This window comes from Suncus etruscus, chromosome X (genome assembly GCF_024139225.1).
Source record: "Suncus etruscus isolate mSunEtr1 chromosome X, mSunEtr1.pri.cur, whole genome shotgun sequence".
NCBI lineage: Eukaryota > Metazoa > Chordata > Mammalia > Eulipotyphla > Soricidae > Suncus > Suncus etruscus.
Genome location: NC_064868.1, coordinates 65,352,225 through 65,378,397, shown reverse-complemented (window position 1 = coordinate 65,378,397; position 26,173 = coordinate 65,352,225). Strand labels below are relative to the sequence as shown.

At 36.8% G+C, this 26,173-nt stretch overlaps 1 protein-coding gene and 1 non-coding gene across 2 annotated transcripts in view; one reads left to right on the top strand and one right to left on the bottom strand.

Annotated features, from left to right (window-relative positions):
- ABCB7 (ATP binding cassette subfamily B member 7) overlaps positions 1 to 26,173 on the top strand; it is a 99,311-nt gene that overhangs the window by 27,706 nt on the left and 45,432 nt on the right. Inside the window, exons 3-4 of the mRNA XM_049767221.1 lie at positions 12,888 to 12,974; positions 25,353 to 25,472. Of these exons, the coding sequence (XP_049623178.1) occupies positions 12,888 to 12,974; positions 25,353 to 25,472 (207 nt within the window). The remainder of the gene's footprint in view (positions 1 to 12,887; positions 12,975 to 25,352; positions 25,473 to 26,173) is intronic.
- Positions 2,828 to 2,960, bottom strand: LOC125999783 (small nucleolar RNA SNORA51). The gene has a single exon (XR_007492253.1). It is a non-coding gene; the product is annotated as a small nucleolar RNA SNORA51 (small nucleolar RNA).

Genomic DNA, 26,173 nt, shown 5'->3' with positions numbered 1-26,173 from the left:
TAGTTTTATTGAACAAAACTTAGAAAAATGTGAGAGAGAAAGAAAAAACACAAATTCAAGATAGAACATGTTCTAGTCCAGAGTAAAAAAAATCAAGCTAAGATACATAGAGACAAGCTATCAAGATACTTGCTCAAGGGAGAAAATGGGTTCAAAAGACAAACCTGGATACTATTTTAAATGGAGTCTTTTTTTTTTTTTGATTGAAAAAGACATTTAGGGGAGTTAGTTAGGACTTCAACATTCAATAGTTACATGGCTAGCAGAGGCAGTGATAATTTACAGATCTATGACAAGACACCCTTAAAATAAAGAACGTAATCCAACAGATTTCTATTCTATTTTTGCACATGCTGCCCCTACATCTAAATGACTCTAAACAGTCTTATTTTATGCTTGCCTGACACACACTTGCAGCAGGCAGCTATTTGTCATCTATTCAATTATTTCTTGTATATACTTTTGGAAATACTTTGCATTTTAATATCTAAACTATTGTACCTAGTAGCATATCTAAAACTTGTATTTTTTTTTGGTTAGGGGTCTGATTTCCTATAGTTTATATCTTTTTTTTTTTTTTTTGGTTTTTGGGCCACACCTGGCAGTGCTCAGGGGTTACTCCTGGATTATCTGCTCAGAAATAGGTCCTGGCAGGCACAGGGGACCATATGGGATGCCGGGATTCGAACCAACCACCTTGGGTCCTGGATCTGCTGCTTGCAGGGCAAACACCACTGTGCTATCTCTCCGGCCCTTATAGTTTATATCTTTGATAACTTTATATTTCTCTGTATTTCTTTCAATATCATTTTAGTGGACAGTTATTCTTTATGATTCCATTGTAAAAGAGAGAGCTTTCTTAACGATTAATAAAGTTTATATGTAGTCAATGCATTTTTATATACTAATTTCACTGAATTCCATTTTATTTATGACTTTCTATGTACATATTACACCTTGGGCAAAGAGCAACAGTATAACTTCTTTTTTTTTGTTTTTTGTTTTTGGGCCACACCCGGCGGTGCTCAGGGGTTACTCCTGGCTGTCTGCTCAGAAATAGCTCCTGGCAGGCACGGGGGACCATATGGGACACCGGGATTCGAACCAACTACCTTTGGTCCTGGCTCGGCTGCTTGCAAGGCAAACGCCGCTGTGCTATCTCTCCAGGCTCATAACTTCTTATTTTTATGAGTAAATTATTTAATTGAAACACTTTGAGATACATAGTTACAAAGTTGTTCATGATTCAGTTTCATTCATACGAAGTACAGTCTTCTCCAGTGCTTATTTTCCATCACCAAAATCTTCCCTAATTTCTTCCCACAATTCCCTCTGCTCTGTACCCTGCCTCTCTCTCTAGCAGATACTTTTCTTTTCTCTCTATTCCCCTTTTCTTTTTATACAATATGGTTTATAAATTATTATTGAAGCAGTATCATGCATATCATTTTAATCTTTCAGCACCCAGTTCTTGTCCAGAGTGATCAGTTCCAGCTAACATCGTTATAGTTGTCCCTTCTCTACAACTGCACTCCCCTACTATTTGTGGAAGGCTTCCTAAAATGGTCTGTTCCTCCTGGCTCATGTCTCTATTGTCTCTGGATATTACTTCAAACTATCTCATATATTTTATATCCCTCAAATGAGTGTGATAATTTTATGTCTATATACTTTTCCTTCTGACTCACTTTGCTCAACATAATAATCTCCACATCCATACACATATAAGCAAATTTCATTACTTCATTTTTCCTAATAGCTGCGTAGTTTTATATTGTGGTATAATATCACAATTTCTTTTCCCACGTATCTGTTCTTGGTCACTTGGGTTGTTTTCAGAGTCTGACTCTTGTGAATAGTGCCTCAATGAAAAGAGGAATGCAGAGGGCTTTTCTGTATTGTATTTTTGGTCTCAGAGGGTAAATTCCTAGTAGGAGTAGTATTGTTAACTCACATGGGTGCTCAATTCCTAGTTTTTCATTTTTCATGGAATATCTGTATTTTCACAAAAAGGCAGGACCAATCGATATTTCCATGTTCAGTGAATCAGCTTCTTTTTCTCTTGGCATCCATGACAACACTGTTTGTTCTTGTTCTTTTTGGTGTGTGTCAGGCTCAGTGGTCTGAAGTGATATCTCATTGTTGTTCTAATTGACATTTTCCTGATGATTAATGATGTGGAGCATCATTTTTTTTTGGTTTTTGTGTCACACCCAGCAACGCTCAAGGGTTACTCCTGGCTCTACGCTCAGAACTCGCCCCCAGCAGTTTCGGGGGACCATATGGGATGCTGGGATTCGAACCACCGTCCTGCATATAAGGCAAATGCCTTACTGCTGTGCTAGCTCTCCGGCCCCATGTCCTCTTTTCTTGAAGCAGGCTTTCTAGTTTTCTTTGTATAGGTTCTTCACTTTAGTTGACTCCAAGGTATTTCAGTTTATGTGACACTAATGTGAATCAGATTATTTTTAATGTTCATTTATTCTCTATCATTATTGGTGTATAAGAAGGCCATCGATATTTGCGTATTAATTTTGTAGCTTACCACTTTGCTATATGAATCTGTTGTTTCTAGAAGCTTTTTGGTAGTCTTAAGGTTTTCTATATATAGTATTATTTCATCTGCAAACTTGACTTCTCTCTTGCCTATCTGGATGCTCTTGATACCTTTATCTTGCTAATTGCAATGGCAAGAATTTCCAGCACTATGTGATAGAATTCGTGTTCCTAGGGTCTATGACTAGGAATGGGATGGCTAGATCATATGGGAGTTCAATTTTCAGTTTTTTTTTTTTTTATTTTTTTTTTATTTTTTTATTTTTTTTTTTTTTGTCCCCCAATTCACAATACATACCCGGCAAGGGGCCTGTGTTGAGGTGTATATGGGGTGCCTTTACTGTACCTCCTCTTTCTATACAGCCAGTGTAAAGAACACAGCCTGTGGTAAGAATTGGGAGGCCTTATTTTATCTTTTATTTATTTTTTTTTTCTTCAGGGCAAACTAAAGTTGTTTTTTTTTTTAAGTAAGAATTCATTTAAAAGACAAAATTGATTAACCTAATAAGGTAAACTAATATAACATAATATAGTGACATAACATAACATATAATATAATTAATATAATAATACATGTAAGTCAAAGAAAGTTTCTGATTAAAAACACAATTTTTTTTCCATAATGGCTTACATATCTTTCACTGTAGTATTTTGGGTACATATTCACATTAAATCAGGGGAATACCCATCACCTAATATGTCCTCTTCTCAATCAAAAATCAAATATACTGAAAATAGGCAGAGTCCTGTCTAGAGGCTTCCAACCTCAGTTTGAGAGAGGATGTGAAAAAAGTAATTAAAATACCACAACAATACACACACACAAAAAAAATATCGAATTAAATAACCGATAAGCACCACAACAATAAAGCAGGCACCACACAATAATCTCGGTTCTGAAATCAAATCATACTCAAGTGCAAAAAAGAAAGAGAAAGACAAAACAAAATAAAATAAAATAATATTGGAGACATCAACCGTAATCTCCACACCAAAATAAAGACGTCAAAAAAATAGATCATTTATTCTCCTCTTGCTGCTTTCGTGGTATGTGGAAGACTTCTACTTTATCTTGGATGGTAAAATCAGACCTGTTTCTAGAGATCTTGGTGGCTGTGCAGATCAGGGAATGGAGTTTATGGAGTCTTTCTTTGTGGTTCTAGCAGTTATGCTTCTTCAATGTCCTTTTTTTGTTTTTTATGTATTCTAGGTGTTTCAGAATAGTGCTACCATTCTGTGTTTTTCTTTTGTCTTCTGACTTACTTCGTTTAACATAACATGATCTAGGTCCATCCACGTTGCTGCAAAGTCTGTATTGTATCATTTCTAACTGCCATGTAATATTCCATTGTATATATGTACCACATCTTAATGATCCATTCATCTGTTGTTGGACATCGAGGTTGGTTCCAAGATTTGGCTATTATACTGAGTGCTGCAATAAATAGTGGGGTGCATATATATTTTGGAATGAATGTCCTTCCATCTTGGGGATATATGCCTAGGAGAGCAATTGCTGGGTCAAATGGCAGCTCAATTCTGAGTTCTTTGAGCACTCTCCAGACTTTTCTCCATAGATGTTGGACCAAGGGGCATTCCCACCAGCAATGAATGAGAGTTCCTTTCATACCACATCCTCTCCAACATAGGTTGTTCCCATTATTTTTGATGTGAGCCAACCTCACTGGTGTGAGGTGGTATCTCATTGTTGTCTTGATTTGGATCTCCCTGATGATGAGTGAAGGTGAGCATGTTTTCATGTGTTTGTTGGCCATCCTTCTCTCTTCCTCAGAGAAATGTCTATTCATTTCGTCTCCCCATTTTTTTATGGCTTCGTTTGGTTTTGAAGGACTCAGGTTTCTGAGCGCTTTGTATGTTCTAGATATCAGCCCTTTATCTGATATATCAAGTGAAAAGATTTTTTCCCATTCTGTTAGCTGTCTTCTTGCATTAAGTAGGGTTTCTTTTGCCATGCAGAAGCTTTTTAGTTTGATATAGTCCCATTTGTTTATAGTTGATGCTAACGTTTTTGCCATTGGTGCTCCATTCTCAAAGACCCTTTTAATATAAAGGTCTTCGAGTGTTCTGCCTATTTTATTCTCGATAAACTTTATAGATTCAGGTCTGATTTCCAGATCTTTGATCCATTTTGAGTTGACTTTTGTATAAGGAGTGAGATATGGGTCGATTTTCACTTTCGTGCATATGAGTTTCCAGTTGTACCAACACCATTTGTTGAATAGGCTTTCTTTGTTCCATTTCATATTCTTGCCTCTTTTATCAAATATTAGTTGGCTATATATCTGGGGGTTTATGTCTGGGAATTCTGTTCTAATCCACTGGTCTGAGGTCCTGTCTCTGTTCCAGTACCATGCTGTTTTTATTACTATGGCTTTATAGTATAGTTTCAAGTTAGGTAAGGAGATACCTCCCAACTTCTCATTTTTCAGAATGTGTTTAGCTATCCTGGGTCTTCTATGGTTCCAAATGAATTTTATAATTGATTGTTCTATTTCTTTAAAGAATTGTGTCTGGATTTGGATAGGGATTGCATTAAATCTATATAGCAATTTGGGTAAAATAGTCATTTTGACTATGTTAATTCTACCTATCCATGAGGATGGGATGTTCTTCCATTTCTTTAGATCATCTTCAATTTCTTTCTGAAGTGTTTTGAAGTTTCCCTGGTATAGATCTTTCACTTCTCTTGTAAGGTTGATTCCTAGGTATTTGATATTTTTTGATACTATCTTAAATGGAATTGTATTTTTAATCTCTCTCTCCTCAACTTCATTGTTTGTATATAAAAACGCTACTGTCTTTTGTGTATTGACTTTGTATCCAGCCACTTTACTGTATTGGTTGATTGTTTCTAGTAGTTTTTCTGTGGATTCTTTAGGGTTTTTGATGTATATCATCATATCATCAGCAAATAGAGCTAGCTTGTGCTCCTCTTTCCCTACTTGAATTCCTTTGATTCCCTTCTCTTGTCGGATTGCTATTGCTAGGACTTCTAAGGTTATATTGAATAAGAGTGGAGAGAGTGGACAGCCTTGCCTAGTTCCTGACCTTAGTGGGAATGCTTCTAGTTTCTCGCCATTAAGTATAATGTTGGCTGTAGGCTTTTCATAAATAGCTGTAACTATCTTAAGGAAGGTGCCTTCTAACCCTATTTTGCTGAGTGTCTTTAACATGAACGGATGTTGGATTTTGTCAAACGCCTTCTCTGCATCGATTGATATGATCATGTGGTTTTTGTCCTTCATGTTGTTGATGTGGTGTATAATGTTGATTGATTTGCGTATGTTGAACCAACCTTGCATTCCTGGGATGAATCCCACTTGATCATGATGTATGATCTTTTTAATGAGGTGTTGGATTCGGTTTGCTAAGATTTTGTTAAGTATCTTTGCATCAATGTTCATTAATGAGATTGGTCTATAGTTTTCTTTTTTGGTGGTATCTTTGCCTTCTTTAGGAATGAGTGTGATATTAGCCTCATAAAAGGAGTTGGGGAGGATTCCTGTTTTTTCTATGGTTTTGAAAAGCCTATGGAACAGTGGTAATAAGTCTTCTTGAAATGTTTGATAGAATTCACCTGTAAATCCATCTGGGCCTGGGCATTTGTTCTTAGGGAGTCTTTTAATTACGTCTTCAATTTCCTCTGAAGTGATTGGACTGTTTAGAGTTTCTAGGTCTTCCTTTTCCAGTCTTGGAAGAGGGTGTTTGTCCAAGAATCTGTCGATTTCTGGTGGGTTCTCTAGCCTAGTTGAATATATTTGTTCATAATATGATCTCATGATATGTTGTATTTCTTGGGGTTCTGTTGTAATCTCTCCCCTTTCATTCGTGATCCTAGTGATTTGGGTGTTTTCCCTCTTTTTTTTGGTAAGTTTTGCCAATGGTTTGTCTATCTTATTTATTTTTTCGAAAAACCAACTCCTGGTCTCATTGATTTTTTGTATTGTTTTCTTAGTCTCTATGTTGTTTATTTCTGCTCTGGTTTTTATGATTTCTTGCCTTCTGGTTGTGGTTGGATTTCTCTGTTGCTGTTGTTCCAATTCTTTGAGGTGATCTTTTAAACTGTTGGTTTTGTTATTTTCCTGTTTCTTAACATAGGCCTGTAATGCTATGAGTTTCCCCCTAAGTACTGCTTTTGCTGTATCCCATAAATTCTGACATGTTGTCTCTTCATTGTCATTCGTCTCAAGGAATCTTTTTATTTCCTCCTTGAGTTGTTCTTTGATCCAGCTGTTGTTAAGCAGTATGTTGCTTAACTGAAAAAAATTTTCAGTTTTTTTGAGGAAGCTCCATATTATTTTCCAGAAAGGCTGGATTAGAAGGCATTCCCAACAGTAGTGAATGAGAGTTCCTTTCTCCTCACATCCCTGCCAGCACTGATTGTTCTGATTCTTTGTGACGTGTTCCAGTCCCTGTGGCATGAGATGGTACCTCATTGTTTCGATTTGCATCTCCCTGATGATTAGTGATGTGGAGCATTTTTTCATGTGTATTTTGGCCATTTGTATTTCTTTTTCTTTCTTTTTTTTTGTGGTTTTTCAGGCCACACCCGTTTGATGCTCAGGGGTTACTCCTGGCTAAGTGCTCAGAAATTGCCCCTGGCTCAGGGGGACCATATGGGATGCCACGGTCCTTCCTTGGCTAGCACTTGCAAGGCAGACACCTTACCTCTAGTGCCACCTCGCCGGTCCCTGTATTTCTTTTTTGAGAAAGTTTCTGTTCATTTCTTCTCCCCATTTTTTGATGGGGTTAGATGTTTTTTTCTTGTTAAGTTCTATCAGTACCTCATATATCTTAGATATTAGCCCCTTATCTGATGGGTATGGGTGAATACTTTCTCCCATTCTGTGAGTGGCTTATGAAACGAGGGACAAAGTTCCGATTTATTGGCCAAGAGGATTAATTTTACCCTGGGAATTGACCTTTCCTTTCTCAAGTCCTGCTCCAGTTTCTTTTTGAGTGGGCCCTAGCTCAGGGACTGATCTTGGCCTGTGACTCCACAGCAGTTGGAGGACACTTTCATTTCCTCCCTGACTCTCAACTGACAAATCACCTCAATAGCTGAAGTAGTCATCCAGATTTTACTTACCTTGAACCTGATCACAACAGACTGGGTGTGTGTGTGTAAGTGTGTATTTCTTTATTTGTATTCCTTGGAGAGCAATGTTGTTTCCATGGAATTGTTCAACAAAGGGCAAAACATGTATTTCTTTATATGTATTTCTTGGGGAGCAATATTATTATACCTGTGTATCAGGAATAGTATGGGAATATTACACTGGTAAAGAGAGGTGTTCTTTTTATGACTGAAACCCAACTACAATCATGTTTGTAATCAAAGTGCTTAAAAAAGATTATTTTTTTATTTTTTTATTTAAAAAATTTATTTTATTTATAATTTTATTTAATTTATTTTAATTATAATTTATTTATTTTATTTATAATTTTTTATTTAAAAAATTATTTAAAAAATTTCCTTTGAGGTGCAGAAGCTTCTCAACTTAATATATTCCCATCTGTTAATCTCTGCTTTCACTTGCTTGGAGAGTGCAGTTTCCTCCTTGAAGATGCCTGTAGTCTCAATGTCCTGGAGAGTTTTGCCTATGTGTTGTTCTATATATCTTATGGTTTGGGGTCTGATATCGAGGTCTTTAATCTATTTGGATTTTACCTTCGTACATGATGTTAGCTGGAAAAAAGATATTATTAAAAATAAATAAATTAGGGAGAAAGGTAGAAAGCAGCAGGGTAATGAAAACCTGAAGAAAAGAATTTCATGGAGCTCATGAGGCGAAAAGGCAAGGACTAAGATTTCAAGCAAGTCTTGGCTGACTTCACAGCTTTACTTCATGCCTCAGATCTTTTATTTTTCACTTCAGCAGAAAAGAAAGGGATTAATGTACCAAATTTGCCTGCTCTCTCAAATGTGATGATTTGTGCATAACTTATACTGGTAATTTAGACCCAACTTAAATCTCTAACCTTGAAGCTTCCAAATGATAATGAATGCTTTTTACCAATGTAAATTGCTAATATATAGTTAGAATTAAAAGTGGTTTTAATTCCATTGAAACATGAAATATAATACTTTTCTCCAAAAAATAAAAAAGGAATATTAGAGAATGGCATAAACAGAGGGATAGATACTACAACCTAGTCATAGTTCCCTGTGGTCCTCTGTACTATGTGGCTATATCCTTTTTTCCTTTTTGCATAGATACAGTAAAATAGGGTATCTAATTGACTGAAAGGAATTTCCATATATTAGGGCTAAGAACTTCAAACTTAAATGTTGTTAGTGGGTCCTAAACGCTAACATTTGTCACATTGGCTTAATTTAAGCATCATTTGTTCTGAGATTAGCTGTATATCCCTATATATTGGGTCCCACTGATGGAACTAGGGGCAGGCTTTGAACCTCCATGGCAAAGATAGAATGAACCAGGGGCAAGCTTCATGTTGCCCTGGCAATAACATAGGACTTGAGAGAGCCCAAGTGCTCAAGTGTGATATCTAAAAATAGCCACTAAGAAGATGATGAAGGAAAGGGAGCCTTTTACTTTCTCTGGGACATAGAAGAAGGAACCTCTGGGGTTAGGAAAGTAAGACTGGTCTGAAACCTGCAGTTGAAATGTGTGACCACATTTTTCCTAGGAAAGCCCACCTTGCTCTAGGTTAAAAGTGTTTTATTTCTTTTTTCCCAGCTTTTAAGGCACTTATGCAAAATAACAGCCACTTTTGCCACTTTGCTATAAGCTCTGATTTGGGGGTTCCCGTCTCTTACGGTTTTTCATAAGAGTAAAACAATTTGGCCTATCATATTTTTTGTGCTCAGTGAACAGAATAGAGAGAATAGGTGTTGTGTATGTAAATATTTTAGGGGATTATTATGTTATTGACCCTACCCTGATCGGTGATTGTGCCCTTCCCTAGGGTGTGACCTGGCATTCTGCCCCCACCCTAGGGTAGTACCTGATTCTGCTTCCACCATTGGGTGGTACCTGATTCTGGGGGATAAAAACAAGGGTCTGTGGAAGGCGAGAGGCTTTTGGCAGGAACTGATGCTGAGGCTTTGGACTTCACACTTGTCCACCGAATAAAGCTAATATTTCCACAAGCCTGACTGTCTGCGAGCTGTTTACTCGCCTTTTCACCTCAGAACCATCGGCTAGACAGGGTGGCAGACTCGTGCTTCGAGCTGAAGGGGAAAGACCTCATCCTCCATCCCTCCATCAGTCAACCTCTTCAGGGGCTGACTTGCAACGTAACACCTTATTTGATTCCAATACAAAGACTTTTTCCTGGCTCTCTTGGCCCTTCACCCAAGGCTTTGGAATTTAGAGCTCATATAGGTACTTTGTTACTGAACACTCCCCCAGCCTGGGATTGAATTGAATGGGAATAACTGGTTGTTTTGGTGGGCTTATTTTTTCATCTCTATATCTGGCTTGGATTATTAATTTTTTGTTGTTATCCTACTCCTGACCCATTTTGCAGGGTTGATCATGACGTATAGAGGCCAACAATATGTGAAAATTAATTGTTTCTCCAATGAATTCATTAATACAGTGACAGATGCTTTAGTGATTTCTTGTTGTTAGGTGTCCATTCTGTTAAATTGTTTTGCTCCTATAGGGATGACAGTATCAAACAAATGAAGTTGACCAGCAATTCAAGCACTGTTACTGATACTGCAGCTATTATGGGGGAGGGTTCTAAATAGCCCTGGTAATATCAGTCCTAATAATGGCACACCTGAAGTTTGTTTAGTTTGGTGTCTAAGAAGAGAATTGAGAGAGGTGGTGAGTCAGGGTAATCTGCTAAATGCTGATTCTTGTGATAGATGCTGCAGGTGTGGTTTTGGCATGGTGGAGGATTCACCTGCCCTCTCCTCCTGAGATTGCCAGCTTTCTGCTGCATGGGTAGTATATTCATGGTTTTTCACAGCATGGTTTAAATCTTGTTCGAGGAAAGGGTGAATCTATGGAATTAGCCCAGTGCGAACATGGCAATTGCCCACACTAGATCTCTGCTAGTTTCTTATTTATAGTGTCAATAACATACCTTGATGAAGTATTACTTCCAATATATTTCTGATCTCATTTAATTGGATTTTTCAATTTTCTCATATCTTTTCATGGTAATTATTTGAAATTCTTTTATAATCCCACTTTTCTCCATCTTAAGTTTGATTTCTGGAAAATTCTTACTTTTTCCATTTCTTAAGACTTCATATTGTTTGAAGGAATATGGCTCTTTATATTTGGAGTAGGTGCTTTTTGCTCTTATTTTGTCAACCGTTGCTTTAATTTTTATTCAGTAGCTTAGTGTACTGCTCTAGTGCCCCCCAAACCCCTCTATACAGACACATAGACAGACAAACACACACACACACACAATGGATTGCCTTTAAACGTGTTTGTGTTTGTTGTTGAATATAGTCGCTAAAATAGTCACTAGATTAATGAGTAGTGTTTCTGATTTGAGCATAGTCAGTAGTTTAACAGAGGTTGTGGAGGATATGTAAAAGTTTCTTATTTATGAACTTTGATTTTGGGGGGAGTTGTTTCACTTCTCCTCCCTCTGCTTTCTGCCTTAATGTTAAGGTCCTTGACCTATGATTTGATTATTAGAATTCCCTAAAGCATTGGTGTTAGTGGGGACAGGATGGAAGGAGGACGAATCTGCAGTTTTTATACCATCTTCATGCCAGGTTTCTGACCTCAGGATTCACGTAGGCTGAGGGTCTGACCTCTGTTGTTTCTGTCCTAGTCTTCCAACTCAGGAGCCTTGGATTAGCTGTTAGCTTGATCATTCTTTTTTTTTTTTTGTTTTTGGGCCACAGCCGGCGGTGCTCAGGGGCTACTCCTGGCTGTCTGCTCAGAAATAGCTCCTGGCAGGCACGGGGGACCATATGGGACACCGGGATTCGAACCAACCACCTTTGGTCCTGGATCGGCTGCTTGCAAGGCAAACACCGCTGTGCTATCTCTCCTGGCCCAGCTTGATCATTCTGTACCTCTCCACCCCAGCCCTGATTTACCCAACTTGAGATGAAAAGACGTGTTGATGCCTGCAGTGTCCTGGAATGATGAACAATGTTTTGAGCGCAGAGCCAGAGTAAGCCCTGAGTATCATCACTAATGACACCAAACCCAAAATATAAATAAACTAAATTAGTTGGATAAGAGGAGGAATAAAAAAATACCTTACATTTTCATGATGCTGATTTCACTCTCTTCAATCCTACTTTTAAGCCTAATTTTTGCTATCTTTCTGGTGTGTGTATGTGTTATTATTGTTGTTGTTTTGATTTTTGAACCAAATTTGGTTATACTCAGTTATTTATTCAGTTATTCAGTTATCCCTGACTCCACACTCAGGAATTATTCTTGGCAGTGCTTTGGAATGCTGGGGATCAAATATGCGTGGGCCCTATGCAAAGCAAATGCTCATGTTTTACTATTGTTACAACCTCTGCTCTCTTATTATGTTTTATTAAGTAGTTTAATTTTTCAAGATAAGTATGAGAATACTTTTATTATATGATCTCTAGTCTTAATATCTTCACAAGGATTATAATGGCAAAATGTATACTTTAAGGATTGTTTAGAAGATTTGAGGATAGATCTGGTTTTATGAACTAATTTATCAAGCGTTATAATTTATATGGCCATGTTCGAGACTCTGAGGTTTGTATCATGGAAGAATTATGAATAAAAGTGATCTTAATATTTAGAAAGTTAGTATGTAATAGAAAATACAAAGTATATTTAAATTATAGCATAAGATAGATTGTGACATACTAAAAACACCTTTGTTTCTAAGTTTATATATATATATATATAGACTGGAATAATAAAAAGGCTTACAGAATATAGTAAAATTATATTTAATTGTAAAGCAAAAATAAAGACACATGTATAGAAAGTAGGACATAATATATTCTATCTTGATTGCCAATATTAAATGACTATTAACAGCTCTGTAGTAGCATACATGGAGAAAGTTACTAAGAGCCATAAAAATAAAAGTCAAATCTTGTTTTCAAATACTGTTTTGTAGAAGGTAACTTTAGATGAGTGTTTGTTCATGGGGGTTGTCAGTAAAAGTTCTTAGTACTTGTATTGACAACAATTCAGAACTTGTAGTGAAGGTGTTTTACTTTTCTTACTCTTCAGGGCTAAAAATACTATGATTCTGAATTGGTTTGGGGCCATTCATTGGATCGAACTAAATCTTTTTTAAAGTTCTGAAATTCTGATACATCTGATACATCTAAAGTATTACTTGGCTTTATTTTCAATTAGGTTCTTCAGGCATGGCCACTGATCAAAAAGAGGCAATGTTGGCATGGTCATGCAGGAGGTGGACTCCACACAGATCCAAAAGAAGGGGTAAGAGACAATAACATGTAACTGGAAGCTTTTCTTGTTTTTGCTTACATATGAAGTATATTGGTATATAGATATAAGCAGAAATGAATAGTCAAGATAATTATATTTCAAAATATTTTGACTGACATTTTTATCTGCATGTATTGTAATACAAGACCATATGACATGGTTATGATATAATAGATGAAATTTTCACAATAAAAATTTTCATGTTTACTAGAAAAAAGTTATCAACTTAAAATATTTGTTTTTTTCATATAAAGTAACATTGGTTAAGGTTTTTATATATGGTATTTATATATAACTTTGCTATACAATTAAATATGTAAATGAGATTTAATACTTAAAAGTAATTTGTGTGTATGCATATCTTTTGTTCAAGCTTTAAGGTAAGTCATCCATTTAATATATTTTTTCTACTTATATCATTGTTATATAGATAAACAAAACATTAGGGCCACTGAAATCACAAGACATATTTGTACTTACTTTTTCAAAGTTAAGAAAATGTCCTTGGAGTACTACCATGAATTTCTTTTTCTTTTAAATATTATTTTGTTTTATTTATTTCTTCTAAATTTTTTTATTTAACATTGTGATTTACAGTTATTCATAGTTGAGTTATAGCCACATGATGTTTCAGCATCTATACCACCACCAGTGTCAGCCTCTCTCTACCAATGTTTCCAGGGTCCATCTCATCCCCATCACCCCCTTCCTTCCTACACCCTCAGGTACCTTTTAAAATTTGGATGTTAAAGTTGGGGTCTAGTGATTTTATTGTTGTTGACTCCATGGTTTGAATATTTAGTTTCGTTCTTCCCTAACACCACCAATGTACCTGAATCCCATTGACTACTATTTCCTGTTACTTTACATCTATATCCTCCACTCTCTTTTTCCTTATTTTTCTTGGGGGCTAAAAGTATTCTAGACAACCCTCATTTTGGCCATGGCATTCCCTCATGCAGTTATCTAAATATTAAGAGGGTTAAGAGCAGGGTCTAATTAAGAGAAATTCAGAGCAGGCAGACCAGGGACTTTATAGCCAGTCCCCTAGGCCAAGAGAGGAAGAGAGAGGGCCAACATTGGGAACAAGGCAAGGAGTCAGCCAGGGAAAATACAAGACAAAGGGAAACAGCAGATGCAGCAGAAGGCAACAGGGCAGGGAATCTGGCAGTTTCTACAGCAATTTGGCAGTGAACATTCAACATGAGCTATCTGAAAGGGGGCGGCTTCATTCTCTAGTACTTCAGCCCCAGCTTTTTATATCCCAACTGGCCAGCTGCCTTCCAGGGGCAGTTACAAGGGACAGGCTACTGGTAACTGACATCTTCACCCTTAAAGGTACAGCAGCCTGCTTCTCTCTGACCAGGGGACATAAGAGTCTCTGTCTCCTTATATCCCCTCCCTTTTCCATAGGGAAAAAATTTGGGAGCAGCAGGAATAAATAACAGTATCCATGTATTATTCTACACTGCCAATAAAGTTTCAGGTAGGTCATATCTGAAAGATTTCCATTGATGATGTAATCTATCGATGCAGGGCAATCAGGAAGTCAATGGTACTCTGTAGGTCAAAAGAGCAGGTCTGGGGCCAGAGAGATAGCATGGAGGTAGGGCGTTTGCCTTGCTTTCAGAAGGATGGTGGTTCGAATCCCAGCATCCCATAGGGTCCCCTGAGCCTGCCAGGACCGATTTCTGAGTATAGAGCCAGGAGTAACCCCTGAGCGCTGCCGGTGTGACCCAAAAACCAAAAACCGAAAAAAAAAAAAGAGCCAGGTCCTTGAGCCAGAATCCAAGTTGAAAAAGCCAATAAAGGGGCCGGAGAGATAGCATGGAAGTAAGGCACTTGCCTTTCATGCAGAAGGACGGTGATTCGAATCCTGGCATCCCATATGGTCCCCTGTGCCTGCCAGGAGTGATTTCTGAGCGTAAAGCCAGGAGTAACCCCTGAGCGCTACAGGATGTGACCCAAAAACCAAAAACCAAACCAAACCAAACCAAAACAAAACAAAAAGGTAAATAAAAATAGGGTGTAGACTGGTTGCAAGCAACAGCTCTTTTGCTCTTAACAGGGAGATTAATGCTCCATTCCATGAAACCAGGAAAGAAAAGGAGACTTTTTAAAGGAACAGTAAATATAACAACATGTTGTAAGAGATGTAGAACACAAATAAAAAGTATTTAGTATCTATAGAAGCAACCAAAGCAAATAGGATCAGAAAGTAGTCTAAAAGAAAATTTGAAATATCAAGGGACTACTTAGAACAAAAACTTATTTTAAAGGTCATCCAAGTGCAGGGGGAGTGTTAAAATCTATAAAAGTGTCCACCAAAAGTTATAATTATCTTCCTTCAAAAAGTGAAAACTCCAATTTTTTAGAAATTGGGGTGATGAGGTTGATTACTTCCTGTTGCGATGGGAATTGTGGGGTTGCTAGAATCTCACTTTTTGATATCTATCTAAAATAGGGAGAACAACAAAATATTTTTATTGGGTCCAAAAGATAAATACCTACATTCTGATACCTATACAGAAATATTAATGCAGCTGAATTGCTTGAAAACAAAAGGATCCTTTACATCAGGGGTCTCAAACTCGTGGCCCGCGGACCGTTTGCGGCCCTCCGTACAACATTTTGTGGCCCTACCCTAGAGGAATCTTTTTTTGTTTTGTTTTGTTTGGGGTCACACCCCCCAATGTTCAAGGCTTACTACTGATTTTGCACGCAAGGATCACCTTGACTTTGCCTCCTGCAGCCCCTGGTAAATTGAGTTTGAGACCCCTTTACATGGTTTCTTAAAGTGATGAAAAAGCTAAGAGCCTTTCTGAATCTCAGAGATATCAACATCTGATGAGATATAATCGTATGCAGAGAGGAACTGCTTCTTTGGAGGACTGTCCTCTGTAGAAATATAAGCATAACATTTCCCTTGAATGGTTAAGATGCCTGCTATCCACTCTTTAACTGTTTTCACCTAGATAGGTGAACTAATTGTTTTCTGAGCCTGTACATCTTCTTGAACATGTCTTTCAGCAGCTGTACTGGTTCTCCTTGAGGTAAATTTAAAGCAATTAATATTAAGGGTAGAAAATCAAGTGGAAGCATACCCCCTTTTCTGTTTTTTTTTTTAATAATTTAGTTTTTAGAGTCCTGTGAACATGTTCAACAATGGCTTTTTCTTGAGGCTTATAGTGGATACCAGGTGATGTGCCTGATTTGCAAAATGATTGAAAAGTTTTACTAGTGTAGCTAATGCACTAGGGAGATTAGAATGAGATACTATATGAGTGATGAAAATAGGCTTGGTGCTCTTTTTGTAAAATAGCTTGCAGTTGTTTAAGCAAATTTGAACCAGAGGGTTATGAGTGTTTGTGGAAGTAGTGACATATCCAAGAAAAAAGGCGAACTACATAGGCTTAGTTGCTTAGAATATACATGGGCCTGACAAGTGAAAGAGAAAATAAATCAAATTCCACTTGTTGGGCTGAATTATAGGTTGTACATAGTATTGTGGTCAGGGTTGGGACAATAATCCCACCTTTCCCTGAAGATGAGCCATCAATATAAAATACTGGCACATAGAGAATAGGAGAGGAATGAGTGATGGAAGAGATACTTCAATTCCTTCTGAGCTTCTGGAGTTAATTGTCTTGGATTACCTAGGGCAAAAATCTCCTAGAGTGAGGAACAAGTTGCTAAGCTCTGAGTTAGTCATACCAAGATAGGGGAAGACTCAATTAATGTCTCTCGGTAATTTCTGAAAATCATTTGAGTTTTTTGAAGTCTTTCTTGTAGATGGAGATTTTCTGAGGCACTATTATGCTCGAGAACATAGCCCAGATATAAATATGGGGGCAGCATCTAAATTTTTTCTGTTGCAACTTGTAATCCAGCTGCCAGTAAGCACATCATTATATATTCATATAATATTTGAAGCTCCCTCTCATTAGAAAACACTCTCAGAATTCTGTCTATGAAGCAGATGATGTATACATGAGGAAATTTTGCACAAAAAAGAAGTAGAGCTATATCAATAAAATAATGACATACAGTAGGTAAGTTGCTCACACCTGGGATAAAATAGTCCACTGAAACCTACACATAGCTGCCCTATGATTTAAAAAAAGTAATGGACAATGCAAAGTTTAATTGGTCATCTGGATGAGAAGTAATATTATAAAAGTATGCTTTAATATGTATTTCAGCCAACAATCAATCTTTAGGAATCTGTGCAGGAGAGGGAAGGCCAGTTTGGAGGATTCCCATTTGAATCCTGGTAGCATTTACATTTCACAAGTCCAATAGTGGCCATTCACCCAATTTTTTTCGGATAATATAAAGGCAAATCCATTCCCAAAATGATGTTTCTAAGTGCCTCAATTTATGTTGCTCCTCTTCTAAACCTATAACTGCCCTTAGCTTTATTTTGTTAAGGGGCCACTGTGGTGTCTATACAGGATCGTTATATTTCTACGTATGGTGGAGTTGTCAGGGTACTGTACTGCAATGAATCTAATTAAAAAAATGCTGGTTCTCTAAATTAATGTTATAGAAGTGACTGGAAGAGGAATTGTTAACTTAGTGTGCTATTGTTATTATAGAAATCAACCCCATATATTCAGGTGCAAGGGAGCCACATTAGGCTGACATCTTGCCATATTCCCTTCAGGGCCAATTCTTTTCAACTGTCTAGCACTTTGTCTGACTGAGGAAGAAACACTTTCTGCTGTGGCGGGTTGCAAAATACTTATTGGCTGAAGGCCTGTATGAGTAGTGGCCTCTAATTTTGTGGCACTTGAGGTAGGCAAACCACCCAGCATCCTGATACCTGTTGCTTCTTGGCAGTCTTTTGCCCAGTGATCTCCACCACATTGTGGGCAAGGTCTAGGTGTCAGTCTCCAGAGGGTAGTGCCAAGGAAGATCCAAACCCTTCAATAGTAGCTGAACTTTCCACAAATACATCATCTGTCCCTGATGTGTGAGATCTGGCAATGTCTCTTCTTCAGTTTCTCCACAGTGGACTGACAATCTCTTGTCCAGTGGTTTCTTCTGCCACATTTAGGACAAGTTCTAGGTGGTAGTCTCAAACATACATGGTTGAATTAGGTTCTATATTCTCTTCATGGGTAGCCTGGTCCTCTAGCCTGCCGCTGCACTATGTAAGCTTCAAGGGCATTTATATGTGCTTAATATAAGATAGAACTTACATTATGGCCCCTTTTCAAGTAGACCATAACATTTTCTCTCTTCCTAATTGGGGGAAACATTGATTGGCAGTCTTTGGCATTTTCAAAGGCAACTGCCTTATCAGATGCTGCTGGTTCTCTTTTCCTCTAAGTTGCCTTCTTACTACATCTGTTGATTTTTCTATAAATTGGGCATAAGGCTCTGTAATCTCTGGCAGATTTTTGTGTAGCTGTCATCCTCTCCCACGTGGCCATTGGTATCAGCGTGTCATATGTCATTCAGACCTCAGTCTCCTGCTAGATAGACCTAGGTGTGTAGTTTGGCCTTGGGCTCATCACTATATTACATTCTACACTGCAAGTACTGGGATGGGCTTAGGCATACTCTAGCCACTGTTTGAAAATTTTGGGGTCCAAAAAGCACTTTTATACCAAGCAGTTAAATATTAATTGAATAAGTAGAAGTGGGTCCATAAGAAGCACAAGCTTTTTAAAAATGGCCAAGTGAATTTATTTTCAGCCTTTGATATGATGGAAGCTCACAAGGCCTAGATTTTCTTGGTTCTGACCTTAATCTACTAAAGCGGGAAATAATTTTCAGACTGGAGTTAGAGTTATGTTTGGGAGATGTAGGTCTCTCTAGACTGTGACCCATAGTATTTGGAATATTATTAGCCTTAGGCTGGGTTTGAGATTGAACTTGGAGCAAAGCATCAGTGAGGAACATAATGCAATACTCCATGCATACCTTAGAAATGAAGCACTCATTAGATGAACAGTTCAACCAACTGAAAGATTAAGTGATTCAAATAATTGAAGAGTTTATATAAATGAAATTGAGGGAGTTAAAATATAATAGTCAGCCGTAACAACAGAATTCAACATGCACTAGACCATAACAATGAGGTTTTGGCTACAGCAATAGGGAGAAAAACAAATAAAAAGGCTCCAAATTGGAAAAGAACCAATTTAATGATCACTATTTACAGATGACCTTATAGTATTGAAATCTCCAAAGAGTCCACAAAATTCCTCTGAGAGACAATAAATCAATTCAGCAAAATAACTGGCTTCAAAGTCAATGAATGATGATTGCATAATTATATGTAAAAAGTGAATCAGATGATAAAGAGATCCAGGAGTCTATTTAATTTAAAGAAATTTCCATAAATGTTAAGTATTTGGGACTGAACAAAAGATCTGGAAGGTATTTACCATGATAAATTTATATTGCTTAAGAGATAAAGGCCTTAAGAAATGGAAAAGTATTTCATGCTCATGGATTAGAAGAATCAGTATTGTTAAAACGACTGTCCTACTTAGGGGATTGTATATATTTGATGCATTCCCCATCCAAATTCATTCATTCATTCATTCACTCACATTCTTTATGGACCTAGAAAAGTCATTAATAAAGTATGGAGTTAGAGAACGGAATAGCCGAAGCCATACTAAAAATGAGAAATATGGAGGTATCTTATTACCTAATTTGTAACTTTATTATAAGACTATAGTGATCAAAAGTTACTGGTATAAAGGTGGTTTGACCAATGGGTTAGAATTGAATATCTAATACAAAACCTCAGATATGGGGCCAGAGTGGTAGTGCAAGCGCTAGGATGTTTGCCTTGCACACGCTAACCTAGGACAGACCATGGTTCAATCCCTCAACATCCCATATGGTTCCCCAAGCCAGGAGTGATTTCTGAGCACATAGCCAGGAGTAACTCCTGAGTGTCACCAGGTGTGGTCCAAAAAGCAAAAAACAAACAAACAAAAAAAACCCACCACAACAAAACAACAACAACAAAAACCCAAAAAAACCCTCAGATATATTTGAGAGTTAAATTTTTATAAAGGATTCGAGAGCATGAACTGGAGTAAAGATAGCCTCTTCAATAAATGGTGCTGGGAAAACTAGATTACGTGTGTGTGTGTGTGTGTGTGTGTGTGTGTGTGTGTGTGTATGTTGTTTTTGGGTCACACCCAGCAGTGCTCAGGGGTTACTCCTGGCTCCATGCTCAGAAATTGCTCCTGGCCGGCACAGGGGACCATATGGGACGTCAGGATTCGAACCAATGACCTTCTGCATGAAAGGCATGCTATCTCTCCGGCCCCAGGAAAACTAGATTACTTTAAGAAAATCCAAACTCACTCTACTTTTCATACCTTACACAAAAATCAGTGCAACATGGATCAATTCCTAGAGATTCTATCAGAAACTAAACTATATGAATAAAATATAGGCAGAATGCTCCAAGATTTGGATCACAAAGGCATCTTCAGTGATCTGATACTACTGGCAAAAACAAAATAAAAAACTAAATAGGACTGCATCAAATTAAAGAGTTTGTACATGACATCAGAAATGGGCTAAATCTAAAAGACATCTAACTGAATGGGGAAAATATTCACATTTAACATTTTAGGTATGCTCTTAATATCCAGGATATAAAGTATCAACAAAGATCAATCATCATAAATTCACAAATCTTACAAATAGGGAAATATTTAGAACATTTCTTCCTATCAGCATTTAAAATGTCTGTAAAAAAAGAAGTCTTCTGTGAATTTATCCTCAAGTAACAGAGGTGATTTGGGGGTCAGAGAGGTAGATTTTCAGGGATTAAGTCAATTGCCTTGCATTTGGCTGACCTTGGTTTGATCCCCTGGCAATACAATATATGATCCTTAGAGTACCACCACAAATGATCCCTCAGTACAGATCAAGCAGTAAATCCTGAGTACAGTCAGATTTGACCTCAATCCCCTTGCCCACCCCAAAAGAAAAAAAGGTGTTTTTTACATTTATCGGAATACTATTTTTTTTCTTTTTTACACTCAGGTTCTTACACGTTAGTATCAAAATCCAATGGGCTTGCTTCCCTTGAAAGGAATTGTGTTTTGGGACAAATTTCTCTTCATTGACAACCTATTTGCTTGATAGGTATGAAGTTACCAGCCATGAATTCAATTTATTAATGGACTTAATTCTAACAGGTGACCGACTCTCCATATAATTTAAAGATTTACTTGTGCCTTATCTACATAATTATCACTTACAGGTTTTGAATTACAGCTATTTACGGTAGTGAGGGACTGATTCTCTAACATTACAGTGTTGAATTGAACACAGCTGCATATAAGCATTACAGGATGTGGCTTTTTAGTTTTGATGATGAGTCACTTTATTCCAGTTTTGTTTGTTTTTGACTCAAATAGCTTTAATTATGCTGTTTCAGATTCCAGAGTGCAGGTAGATATTCCTCTCACTAGTTGTTTTTTCACCTGCTCTTTCTTATAAAGCTGATAAAAAGTATTAAGTGCTTGCTATTAATAACAGTTTGTCTTTGTGGGTTTTTTTGTTTGTTTTTGGGCCACACCCGGTGACACTCAGGGGTTACTCCTGGCTATGCGCTCAGAAGTCGCTCCTGGCTTGGGGGACCATATTGGATGCTGGGGAATGCAGCTGGCAATGCAGACACCTTATTTCTAGCGCCACTGCGCCAGCCCATCTTTGTATTTTAAAAAATATTATTAGTTGAACTTTGTTTCTGGTATCAAGCTTCTCTTAGGCATCTGCTTTTTTCTTTTGTTCACCTTGTTTTCATTAATATCTTCCTTGACAGTTCTCTAATATTTCTAAACCCTTTCTGCCAAACTAATTTTAGGGAGTAGTGTGGAGACACATTTTTGCTACTTATTCAATCTTAATTCCTTTTGTTGTTTTTATTTTAATAATCGTTTTCCTTTCATTATTGTTAGCTAACTCTCTTTGCATGTAATTGAAAGAATGAAGCATTTTCTATAAATCATAGTAGTATAGTGTAAGTTTTAAGTCATAAAAAAGCTTCAAATGTCAGTTACATGTTTCACGTTTTATGAAATTGTAGTTAAAAGACTATAAGCTTTGGTGTCAGAGCCATAGTACAGTGGTAAGGCACTTTGCCTTGTACGAGGCCAGCATAGATTCAGTCCCAGACAGTGGTGTTTCATCCTTGAAGGTGCCTTTCAGTTTCAGTGTCCTGGAGTGTTCTATCTATGTTTTCCTCTTATAGGAAAGGTTTTCATGCTTATGGTTTCAGTGTGATATCAATGTCTTTATTCCTTTTATTTTTTTGGGTCACACCCGGCGGTGCTCAGGGGTTACTCCTGGCTGTCTGCTCAGAAATAGCTCCTGGCAGGCACGGGGGACCATATGGGACATCAGGATTCGAACCAACCACCTTTGGTCCTGAATCAGCTGCTTGCAAGGCAAAAGCCGCTGTGCTATCTCTCCGGGCCCGTCTTTATTCCATTTTGATTTGACCTTTGTATATAGTGTTAAAGAGAGTTCTGAGGGTTTTTTTTTGCATGTAGTTGATCAGAAGGAGACTTTCCTTGCTCCAGTGTGTTTCTTGTCCCTTTTTCAAAGATTATAAAAGATTGTATATCTGGCGAAGTCTCAGAGCATTCAGGTTATTCCATTGAATAGGGTCTATCTTTATTCTAGTACCATGTGTTTGAGTGCAGTTTAAAGTTGGGAAATGTATGCCTCCTATCTCTTTTTTCCAAGGATTGCTTTAACTGTTTATGGACATTGATTGTTTATAATAAATTTCAGTAGTTTTTGATCCTCTTTTTTGAAAATTGTCATGCTTTTCATATAGGGATTGTATTAAATATGTACAATATTTTGGTAAGTATTGGCATTGTAATTATGTTAATCCTCCCAATTCAGGAGAAAGGTATATGCCTCCATATTCTGGTATTCTCTTTTATTTCCTGAAACAGTTTTGTAATTTTTTTTTTATAAATCTTTTACCTGTTCAGTTAAGTTGACTCTGAGGTACTTGATTGTCTGAGGCACAATTGTGAATGTGATTGTTTTTATAATATACTTTTTTCTCTTGCATTATATGTATATAGCAAAGCTGTGGATTTTGGGATATTTATTTTCTAGCCATCCACTTTAATATACAAATCATTGTTTCTAAAAGGTTTTGTAGAGTCTTTAGGATTTTCTAAATATGTCATCTGCAAACAGAGCTTGACTTCTTCATTTCATTTATTTAAATTTTTTTAAATGTAAGCACTGTGACTACTACATTGTACATTGTTGTGTTTCATTCATTACTGGGGAAATACCAGAGCAAGAGGGTGGAGGACAATAATGATGGTGTAGAGAAGTTGATACTGGTGGTGGGATAGGTGCTAAAACATTTTATGTCTAAAATCCAACTATGAATAGCTTTGTATTAATCCAACTATGAATAGCTTTAATTAAAACATTAAAATCAAGATTTGGGAAGGGCATAACATATATGGACTTGCATGGACTGTAAAGATTTTGTTTATTTTTCAATAAAAAAGAAAATATATCTTTGGAGTTGCCAAATGAAGACATTGATAACAAATTCTTAAATCTGCCAAAAGTGAAATTCTTGATCCAGGTTATATATTTTATTTTGTTTTTATTATTATTATAACATTATTACTATTATCATTATTTTACGTATAATTTGGTCTCCCAAACAGTGTTCAAGGACATCAGAGACCACTTCCTGGAAATCTTGGCCAACTAGACTGGCAATTTATTGCTAATGACTGAGGGCACTCTACTGTGAAGTCTCTGTGGTGCTGGGATTTACCTTGCTTACCCTACTTAGTTACTTTGTTTACCAGGCTCAGCTGCATGCAAGGCATTTACCTTAACCTCTGTAGTTTATCTCTGACATCCACAAAATAGATGTTTAAAGCTTACAGTAGATAATAATTTGCTTTTTAGAAAGATTATATCAATGTTTTCATGTACTCTACCATGAACAGTGTTTGTAGCACCCATTTTTATACTACTTTACTAATAATGAACACTTTTTTCCTAACTTTTTCCAGAAGTTAAGTAAATATTTAGGATTTAAAGTTATTTTAGCAATTATTGTATATATATATGTTTATACATATATACATATATGTATTTTGTGTGTGTGTTTGGACCACACCCAGTACTCCTGGCTCTGTACTCTAAATTATCCTGACAGTACTTATGGGACCATATAATGTCATGGATCAAACCCATGTTGGCTATTTGCAACACGAATTTCCTACCTGCTATATACTATCACTTCAGCCCCTATATTATATATTTTATATAATATATATATATATTATATATATAGACTACTAAGAAAGTTCCATTTCATTCTTAATATTTTGTCACTGAAACTAAAACAGCAGCTTAATGGGAATGTTGTCTTGGGAACATGGAGAAAAATGTAATATTGATTTAGGAAAGAGTAAACGTGACTGGAAAATTAGATTTTTGTTTAAAGTTTTAAGAATTCAACCATCCAACTATGGGATATTAAAAAAAACTATTTGAGAATAATACCCAAAGAAAATAGAAAGCATGGGTTGGAAATACAATTAAGAAAGATGACAATAATACTTGAAAATTATCACTCTGGATAAAAACTGGGAATGGAAAGTATACAGTAATATGTATGCTGCCCCTTCTAACCCAGGCTCCCAAACATAATAAAGGAGAGGGGTGTGGTAGAGAGAAGTAGGTAAAATGTCTGCTGTAGGGGCAGGCTGGGGATGGGATTTGTCGGGAGAGTAACTGTGGAAATTGGTGGGAACTAAACCCTGCTGAAGGGATGGGTGTTGGAACATGTAGAACCAAAAGTCAATTATCAATAACTTTTAAACTCTATCTCATGGTGATTTGATTAAAAAAGAACCTACTGCTGTTCTATGTAGCAAAACTTAATACTTTTATTTTTTCTAAATTTTTTATTGTAAACTTGGAACTCCAAACTACTTTTAAATAAGATTTTAAAGCTTGATTAAAGACTTTAGGTTATTTAATAAAGGATTTAAAAGTATGTCAATACTATTACCACAAAGATGGAAATATGGAACTAATTCTGAAATGTTTATAATGTTTTTATAGCTAATAGATAAGAAGTAAACATGTAATGTATGTTTCCTTATTCTGCCAAATAACTTTTTGGCAATGTAAGGATGGCTGTAGCTGAAAGTAATAAATTAAGTGAAATAACTAGCTTTTAAAAAGCAATTAAAATAGGTGATTTTATCCAAGTATAGATTCAGAAAAAATTATATTTTTTCTATTTCTCTGATTCTGCATTTTGAATATAAAATGGCATTTTACTTACTGCTTTTTTTCTCTTTTTTTCCATAGTTAAAAGATGTTGATACTCGGAAAATCATAAAAGCAATGCTTTCTTATGTATGGCCCAAAGACAGGCCAGATCTGCGAGCTAGAGTTGCCATTTCCCTGGGATTTTTGGGTAGTGCAAAGGTAAGACCAGAGGATTGTAAATTATTTGTTTCTGTAATTAAAAATGCTATTATATTTTCTGGTAATGAAACCTAGACTGATTATACACACACACAGAGGTAATGAAACGTAGGTTGATTACATACACACACACACACACACACACACACACACACACACACACACACACACACACACACACACACACACACACAGTCTGCCACTATGTTGGGAATTGCGAATTCTTTGGACCTTGACTTTTTATAACACTTTTTTGAAAAATGTCATTACACACACACACACAGAGGTAATGAAATGTAGGTTGATTATACACACACACACACACACACACACACACACACACACACACACACACACACACACAGCCTGCCACTATATTGGGAATTGCCAACTCTTTGGACCTTGACTTATTGATTGTAGCATTAAGATTTGATAATTGGGGCCAAAGCGATTGCACAGTGGTAGGGCATTTGCCTTGCATGTGGCCAATCAGAGACAGACCTTTGTTCGATTCCCTGCATCCCATATGGTCCCCGAAGCCTGCCAGGAACAATTTTTGAGCTCACAACCAGGAGTAAAATCTGAGTGCCTCTAGGTGTGGCCTAAAACCCAAATAAATAAGCAAACAAAGAAATAAGGTTTAAAAAAAGATTTGATAACTGAATGTTGCATCATAACACTTCTTTGCCGTAAGCAATAAT